General features: G+C 39.8%; 1 protein-coding gene across 1 annotated transcript; it reads right to left on the bottom strand.

Annotated features, from left to right (window-relative positions):
- Positions 1-3,193: 3,193 nt before the first annotated feature.
- LOC137648198 (zinc finger protein OZF-like) lies at positions 3,194-4,615 on the bottom strand. Its single transcript, XM_068381124.1, has one exon. The coding sequence runs from the start codon at positions 4,613-4,615 to the stop codon at positions 3,194-3,196; it is 1,422 nt and encodes a 473-aa protein (XP_068237225.1).
- Between the last annotated feature and the right edge of the window lie 5,071 nt (positions 4,616-9,686).

A 9,686-nucleotide genomic window follows, 5' to 3' on the forward strand; every position in this document is an offset into this window, starting at 1 on the left:
TGCTAGCTTTGGCACAGCCTGTCCCAAGATTGTCAGCCGGTCAAAGATGGTTGGGTTAACTGGAAAGATTATTGATTAGTTTGAAAGGTATGAAATTATGATCATGAGTAGAGTCAGAATGGAGAAGTGCACAATATGTACATTCAATATACCAACCTGATCACCCAGCAATGTTAGAGTATCACATTACTTTGTTGTTAGAGAAAATTCAATATTGGGAAACACAGGGGATGAATGAGCAACAAAACACACCAGTGGTGGGGACTCAAGGAGGACTTACTGGCTTATCTGTATCACTACGAGGCAGCGGATCCGTCCTCAGCAGTTGCATACAAGATTTGTCACTTACTTTGATACCTTACATTTGTATGTTCCTTTTTTTTTTTTTTCGAAAGCTTGCTTTTTTCTATATTGTATTTCATTCTAAACAAACAAAAAATCCTTCTATTCATTATGAAGTTATTATAGAATAGTTTATCTGAATTATATTCATATTATTTTACTCTAAATAATAGGAAAGCACTCTGAATCTATGTGTAAAAAAGCTATTATATTCATAGTTAAGTGATTATGTGATATTGCGGAAGGGATGAAGGGCGCATTGCCCCTCCCTTCTACACTCACTGCCGTCTGCTGACAGAGCACCTCAGATTCTTGTTGTGGTCACAAAAGCGGCAACGGAAATGTTACCAACGGGAAAAAGTGTATTTCCTAACGGCAGGTACCACAGAAACTGTAACATAATTAAGCTACCTGGGGGCCTACTCATCAGCTACTACTACTACTACTACTACTACTTGAAGTCATAATCGAATCTAAGGTCAAAGGTTTGCATGACGTATAAGAGTAAACAAATAATAGAAGTTAGAATATGAAAAAATTTCAGCATAAAATTATATCAATTGAGTGAAATTTCACTTTGTACGAAGATCATAAAAGAAAGATGTACCGCAATAATGATGTTTCTCCTCCAGTACATACAGCACAAGAGATCAGTAGACAAATGCATTTAGAACACTTTTATTTTCTGTTGTCCAAATATATCCTTTAATTCTTTAATTTCCACAAATACTCTCCAGGTTTCTAACTGACAAAAATTCTTATGTAAGAAAGGATGTGAATAATTAGTGAGTCAGAGGTACAGTACAGTATGCAACAAAACTGGTGATATTTTTTTTTATTTTTGCTTCCGACAAGAATTGTTCCTAAGTTGACAATTAGTATTAAATCTTATATTTCACTCTGTAAACATGTGTATGCATGAGACATCGTTGGTCACTTGTTATGGGTAATTTTATCATTGAATAATGTTAGATTTAAAAAAAAAAAACATTTCAAGCAAAAATGATATTTCAGAACATATCAAATATGTTACTGTAGCACAAATCTCTTTTTCAACGTGACTAAGCGGGAGTCAGTGAGACTAGTCTTTGAATTGTATGTCTGGATAGAAGGATTCAAATTGGGAAAGAGGATGTCTAGATGGAGAAAGGTTTAAGCAGCTCCCTATAGTCTAATGATAACAACTTATGCATTTGGGGTATGTTTTAAAAATTATTACTTATTATTTGCTTATTTTGTTTTGGGTGAGAAACAAACGTTAGTTAGGGTCTTGAATTCAAAACTTGCAATAAATTATTACAAGTCATAGCTTACTTACATAATTCTAGTCTCCCAATGGGTTTCTTCAGTGTGAGGAAAAGTAAATAAATAAATAAGAGAGGTGGTGAGTTATCTTAACTATTAGAAATACAATCAATTCTACTATTTTACTTTTACTTTACAAACACAAAACTAAAATCAGGTCAGACATATTCAGACACATGTGTTGTGGGCACATTCTAAAGAAATACAATAACAACGTACCATAAATTATAATAATAATAATAATAATAATAATAATAATAATAATAATAATAATAATAATAATAATAATAATAATAATAATGGTGATGATGATGATAGGATGGCTCTGGAGTCTAGGCCTATGCTATTGGCTTTATAAATCTTCAGCATCTTCTGCGGTTGTGCAGCAGCAGGTCTCTCGCCTCCTAGGATGGTTTTTCAATTTTTCTCCTTCACTGTGTCGTTAGCCTTCTAGAAACAGTTGTTTCATTGATGTCAAGAAGATTGGTTGTATCAATATTTTATAGAGAATCTGGTGAAATAAGCCTAACTAGAGTTACAGTTATCCTATAGCTGATGGGTAGCTCTAACCATATTTGACAGAAGACTTGCTTGTGAGTGCCACGATGAGACTGTCAGTTGATGTCCGGTTAGACCTCGCCCACAACTACATTTCAATGCATTTTTTATGTTAAATACATAACTATGGTGGCTAAAAAGGCAGACAAATTAAGTATTTATTTTTTATTCATTTTATCATAAATAAAGATTATTGGGTTAATTTTTCCATAATAATCTAGATGATATTTTCATAAAAAGATAGTTTCAAAATTCATTGTCCTAGGAACCTAGTCTCATTAGGAATGTGAAGAATGTGAGAGCTGCCAGTTAGTAACTTTCAAACGATAATCAATGAATTCCGGTACCACCAGTTTTGCTGTATACTGTACAATGAGGAGGTGCAAAACTAGTTAACAAGAGATGACAACATCACAACCAACTGGACATCACCAAGGAAAAACAGATCTCATCCATTCGAACATGTTTTTCTTTCTTGATCAAAATTCCATTCAACTTTTTTGTAAAAGTCCCACAAAGAATCATTTGTAAAGTAATGGACTCAATTCCATTTAATTGGGTATAGACATTTAATCACTTTGTAACAGCAATTTCGTCTTTTCAAAAAAACACGACTTCACCAATTCCTTACAAATTTTCTTTGGCACAAATCTTCATATGACTTTTCATAAGGGATTCTCTGTTAACAGCTTTATTACAGAAACTGCATTTAAATGGCTTTTCCCCAGTATGAATTCTATGGTGCTTTGTAAGACTGCTTTTCCGAGAAAATGCTTTGTCACAGAAACTGCAATTAAATGGCTTCTCCCCTGTATGAATTCTATGATGCTTTGTAAGACTGCCTTTCCGAGAAAATGCTTTGTCACAGAATGTGCATTTAAATGGCTTCTCCCCAGTATGAATTCTATGATGCTTTGTAAGACTGCCTTTCAGAGAAAATGCTTTGTCACAGAAACTGCAATTAAATGGCTTCTCCCCAGTATGAATTCTATGATGCTCTCTGAGATGGTGTCTCTGAGAAAATGTTTTTTTCACAAAAACTGCATTTAAATGGCTTCTCCCCAGTATGAAATCCATGATGCAGTGTAAGATTTTGACTTCGAGAAAAGGCTTTGTTACAGAAATTGCACTTGAATGGCTTCTCCCCAGTATGAATTCTATGATGTTCTCTGAGATTATGTCGCTGAGAAAATGTTTTATCACAGAAACTGCATTTAAATGGCTTCTCCCTAGTATGAATTCTATGATGCTTTGTAAGACTGCCTTTCTGAGAAAATACTTTATCATAAAAGATGCATTTAAATGGCATCTCCCCAGTATGAATTCTATGATGCTTTGTAAGACTGCTTTTCAGAGAAAAGGCTTTGTTACAGAAATTGCACTTAAATGGCTTCTCCCCAGTATGAATACTATGATGCTCTCTGAGATTATGTCGCTGAGCAAATGTTTTGTCACAGAAACTGCATTTAAATGGCTTCTCCCCAGTATGAATTCTATGATGCGTTGTAAGACTGCCTTTCCGAGAAAATGCTTTGTCACAGAAGGTGCATTTAAATAGCTTCTCTCCAGTATGAATTTTATGATGTGTTGTAAGATGACTTCTCCGAATAAATGCTTTGTCACAGACATTACACTTAAATGGCTTCTCACCATTGTGAGTTCTTGAATGTACTTTGAGATTCTTTTTCCAAAAAAACCCTTTGCCACATTCACTACAATTGAACGACCCCCTCCTAGTGTGAGTCCCATAATGTGCTTTAAGACCAATTTCGTTAGAAAATGTTTTGTCACATTCTTTGCATCTGAAATGGCCTCCAGTGGGAATTAGCTTGTGAGTGTTGGATGGTTTAAGTACTTCAATAAATTGTTTTTCTTCATAATCCCCACCCAATATCATACCAACATCAGTGTGAGATTTAGAATCACTTTTTTTACAAAGAGGTTTTTCAGAGCCACTATTTTCAATATGCTCCTCCTTATTCGGCAGCCATTCTTTCCGTTTTCCTCTTCCCTTTCCTTTGTCCTCTTTCTTACTGGATCCCAACTGCATGTCACATTCCTCTTTCACACCTGTCTTTACAATCTCCTCCTCCTCTTCATCGACTTCCCTTTTGCTGATTTGTAAATCCTCCTCACTCACTGATGCATCAGAGTGCAAAGGATATTTCATGTCACTTTCACTTGACTCAAATATTTCTAGCTCTGCTCTGAATTCTGTTTCTTGCTCTGTTTTGAATTCTATTTCTGACTCTACTTTGAATTCTATTTCTGGCTCTGCTTTGAATTCTGGCTCTGCTTTGAATTCCATGTCTGGATCCATGAAAAGAGAGTCATCTTCAAATAGCCTGGCAATTTCAACCACATCATTATTTTCCAAATTCCCTACAGTGTGTGAAAAGGATTCTTCCATTTCGCTTTTTATTGAAAATTCTAATGATTCAGAGTTTTTCATCCTCTCCTTATCACTGGATGACATCCTCTTCCTTTTTCCCAATCCTGTATCTTTTCTTCTTCCTTTTTCCCAGTCCTGTATCTTTTACAGATATCTTCAGTAGTTTACACAATCTTGTCACAGGAAGTGGATGATTATTTCCTTTGGTATGAAAAGTCTGAAATAACAGAGAACACCTATCATGGGAGTAGGGCAAAATTAAAATGTTGGAGTTTCTGAAATAAAATAACTAAGTAATTTGTATTTTACCTATCTATAAAAACCTGAGTTCTTTAACTCGGGAGACTCACCGATTACATAGTTGTTAGTCACCTTGAAACCAAATCTGGAAGGCCCTGTAACTTCCCTAGAAGTGTTCCAGTCCTGATCTGTGGAGAATCAAACAGAGGCCACTATTGCCCCCTATCTGTTTTAAAGGGAAACCTTTAGGATACTCGCTCCAGAAGTAAGAATTCTGTGATAACCTGTGGTTTAATTCTCTGGGAATATCCTAGTAGTTAATATACCCAAGGAAGCTACCAAAAAGGAACCTTCCATCAGGACGTCATGGCTTGAGCCCAAAAATGACATACTGTACATTTCTTTGCGGCAGCCCCGAATCTGGAGTGCTAGTAGCAAAACTGCGGCCGATGGGCGGTAACAAGTGGCTGTAGAAGTCGTTGGTTGGGGCACGAGCGAGTGGTGGATGATGGGTGGTTTGTGACCTCTCCGGCTTGTCACGGGGTAGGCGTGTGTGTCCTACGGCATTCATAGGCTTGTGTGTCCTACGGCAATCATTGGCGTGTGTGTCCTACGGCATTCATAGGCGTGTGTGTCCTACGGCATTCAAGTCAGCTTCGGTTGACGTTGAATAGGTGTCCTCTTCGTCTGGAGTGGAGGTGTTGATGGAGGTCTTGAAGGTCATGAAGTGGCTTTGGTCATTAAGTCCTCTATGGGTAAACTATTGACATCGAGTATGGCAGCGCGTACAGGTTCGGGTAAACGGTAGGTTCACCTCACGAGGAGAGCCATCTGCGGCAGGTTGCAGGTGAGCGATACTGATCATTCCCCTGAGGGCGAGCGAAACCCTTTGGTCCCCAAACGGTTGTTGAGAGAGCTGAAAAAGCTTTGCTAAACAGGCGGCTGTTGGTTGAACAGGAAACAGCTTGTTATATATTATGGCCTTCTTGCCCAAAATTGATGTATTTATAAACTGATGTTCTGTAATAAAGTTACTCAAAAGCAGGATGAAAGCAACTGAGTAACTTTATTACAGAACATCAGGTTATATATACATCAATTTTGGGCAAGAAGGCCATAATATATAACAAGCTGTTTCCTGTTCAACCAACAACCGGTTCTGCTAGCAGTTAACGGTGAGAAAAACAGACATGTTTATTCCAGTCCCTGTCAGTGTGAGGGGAGAGGGAAGATACCAAGCATAATATATATATATATATATATATATATATATATATATATATATATATATATATATATATATATATATATATATATATATATATATATATATATATATATATTTGGGCTCAAGCCATGGCGTCCTGATGGAAGGTTCCTTTTTGGTAGCTTCCTTGGGTAAATAACTACTAAGATATTCCCAGAGAATTTAACCACAGGTTATCACAGAATTCTAACTTCTGGAGCGAGTATCCTAAAGGTTTCTCTTTTAAGACATCGTATATCAACAGGGGACGCATGTATTAACGCGCCACATAGCTATCTACACCCCGAACAGAGTTAATGCTTCGGTGTGTAAGGGCTGAGAATAGCTGGGAGCCGTTCCATAGCTAATCTCATTCGTGGCTACTTTTGGTACTCGAGACGTAAACAAACGGGCGCCATTGCTTAAATGACGTCACGACCGTCTTCATCCTTTGTTCAGTAGCTCGCCCTACTTAGACGGATTTTCCCTGTGCTTTACTTATCGCTTTGCATCTACGTTATGTCGCTACCTTCGGCCTCGCCTTCTTCTGGAAAGTTGAGTACAAGGTTCCAGTATTGTTTAGTTAAGCTCTGACCGTAAAGTAAATATTACTTTCCGTGATTTTTGTTGTTTTGTGGCAGAGCTGTGCCTCTACCGGACCCGCCATTTTATGGCGTCGTTGTTGTTATGCATGCCTTATTTAGTTAGCCACAACAACGCTTCCGGCCTCAATAGCTAATCGATAACATTAGTTTATTTAGTCTTCATAGCTAGGAACTTTTATATCGTGTTTTGACGCTTTTTATCGGTCATCGATTGACCTCATACCAGTCGGCTTCTATAGCCCCCAGGCCAGAGCGCCTATATATCAGTGTTCATGCATGATTTTATTAGTGATCCTAGACTAAGTTATGAAGATAGTGGCATTATTTTACAATACTTTCGACTGTGATGCAAGTGTTTTTCGCCTTCAGGGACCATATAGGGGATAGGTTAGTTAGTGTCCCTTCCTAACCTAACCTACTTGTATGGACCCCTATATGCTTCCTTCATCCCCCTGCCCTTGGCATTCCCTCTGTTTAGCCTTGATTCCCTTACTAAGTAAAGGGATCAAGCGCCTAACGGAGTATATTATCGCCTCTCAGTCCTCCCTAAGGGAATGAACCCCCCTTAGGGTTGCGTCCGAGAGTGAGGAACGGTTAGCCCTTCCTCTATGGCTAGGACTAGTCTATGACTGTCCTGCGATAGCTATATGTCTTCTATCTTTCCTAGTTCAGGGCTCTTAGCCCTGATCTAGGTTAGGTTTTGGAAAGGTTATTCTATCACCTGCTGAAACTGTACCCATGCACCGTTTCAGCCAGGCTGCCTTATCTTAGGTTAGGGAGTGTCCTCCCTTTCCCTAGTGGCCGCTCTGGTACAGAACCCCTTCCATAGAAGACTCTTCACTTCTCCCCTCCCCACCTATCTCTTGTATAGCCTAGCCTACCCTTAGGTTAGTCTATTCCCATCTGTCCCCTGTCCTACAACTCCTCCTTAGGGTGGAGTGATAGGGCTACTTTGAGCTTCTATGTGCAGTCCGCTCTGGTACATATACCCTTCATAGTGTCCTATGGGGTTAGCCACTGGATGTGTTCTGTATGTAGAGGTCTCCCCCTTTTTGGGTGTCCCCTAGCCCTCCCTTGGGCTACCCTAGCTCCCGGTCCTCTGAGACCCCTGCTTCTGGGTGATAGAGCCAGCCTCTATCATGGGTACACCCTCTCAGGGGGGGGGATGTCTGGGAGTCCATGACTGGCCTTCTTACATCCCTCCCCCTGTCTCTTTCACTATCCGGGTGCCGGTCCCTTGCCGCCTCCACTGTCGGCGATACCCGCCTCCTACCTTGGTGACTCTCCCCTTACCCTCATGGCCGCCAGCCCCCCGCGTGCCGGGGGACTGCCGACCGCCGCCGGCTTACTGCCGATGGCTCTCCTCCTTCCTCATAGCTTCGCCGTCCGCCTGCCGGTCGGCCACCGGAGTGCCGGCATCCCTTGCCGGCAACCTTAGTTCCGCTATAACCATCCTTGTCCCCGTCACCAATCCGGCATCCTCCGACTGCCGGAGCCGCCGCTCCTCTGTCGGCGTGTCGCCGTTGTGCCGGCGGCCGCCACCCTGGTATTACTCTTGACTTATATATTGTCTGTTCTAATGCCAGAAACTCTGCTGAAGCGGCCTCCGGCATGCCGGAGGTTTGCCGGAACCCCCCGGAGGTGTCAAGACTACTTGCACCCCCTTCTACTAGCTATCATATGAATACTGATAGCCCTACACTGCAAACAGATGGCCTGTTTACGCTATTAGATCAGTACCTTGGTACTGTTCTATTAGTAATCATGCTGTCTCTTTGCATTCTTCAAAATTCCAGCATGCTGCGTGTATCTTTGCGCGGCTGGTTGCCGGAAGCAGTTACCCTAAGGGACTTGTTAGCCCCCTAATTTGGGACTGAGTGGCCTCGGATAGGCCTAATCATTATGAAATTATCAGTAACTGTAGAGGCAGCTTATTTCTCGACCTTTTGCTCGACCTTGACCTTGATCTTTGACCTTAACATGTATTAATAGGCGTGGATTTTCCTACACTCAAATATGAACCAAGTTTGAAGTCTCTGTGACAACGATGTCCAAACTTATGGCTGATTACGTGAATTGGACATTTTGCTTGACCTTGATCTTTGACCTTGACCTTCCAAAAATAAATCATTTCCAGCTTTTTACCTAGCAATTAATCCCTGGGAGTTTCATTCTCTACAATTGAAGCTGTTCACAAACAAACACACACAAACAGAGGGTAAAACATAACCACCTTCCAATTTCGTTGGCGGAGGTAATGAAAAAAAAATAAAACAATAACACTTAGAATATATAGAAATATCTCTATTCCCACCTCCACAAGCGAGAAGACTCCAACCATTTCCAACAAAAAATTTCCCAAAAAACCATTGAATTAAATAATGCTACATGAACATTAAATCGTCTTAAATCCTTGTATCCACGCATTGGATATCCCTAAGTATACCTCAAGTATTTAGATAGTTTATAAATTAATTTACCAGGAAAAAAATGCCTTATAAATACAAATGATTATATTAAAACTTTAGTTTTCGAAATACCTACCGTCAATATTTTGATCAGTCTCTTCCTAACGCCTACTGCTGTTACGTATCTCAAGGAGCCTTCCTCTATCTGGGCTTGTATTATCAAGGAATGTCTGAAAGAACAAATCAAGATGTTAAAAGGGCCAAAATCCGTTTTTTTTTAATTCTTGATTTATAAGTATAACAACAAAATGTTATGAGAAAAATAACCTATCGTTGTGTGTGTTGAGGAAAATGTCTTCACAAAGTAACAATGATGTTCAAACTAGGCCCCTTCCCCCATGAAGGTATGATTTTGAATATCTCTCTCTCTCTCTCTCTCTCTCTCTCTCTCTCTCTCTCTCTCTCTCTCTCTCTCTCTCTCTAGATGTTCAAACTAGGCCCCTTCCCCCATGAAGGTATGATTTTGAATATTCTCTCTAACTCTCTCTCTCTCTCTCTCTCTCTCTCTCTCTCTCTAGATGTTCAAACTA

Source organism: Palaemon carinicauda, chromosome 10 (assembly GCF_036898095.1).
Source record: "Palaemon carinicauda isolate YSFRI2023 chromosome 10, ASM3689809v2, whole genome shotgun sequence".
In the NCBI taxonomy this organism is placed as follows: domain Eukaryota; kingdom Metazoa; phylum Arthropoda; class Malacostraca; order Decapoda; family Palaemonidae; genus Palaemon; species Palaemon carinicauda.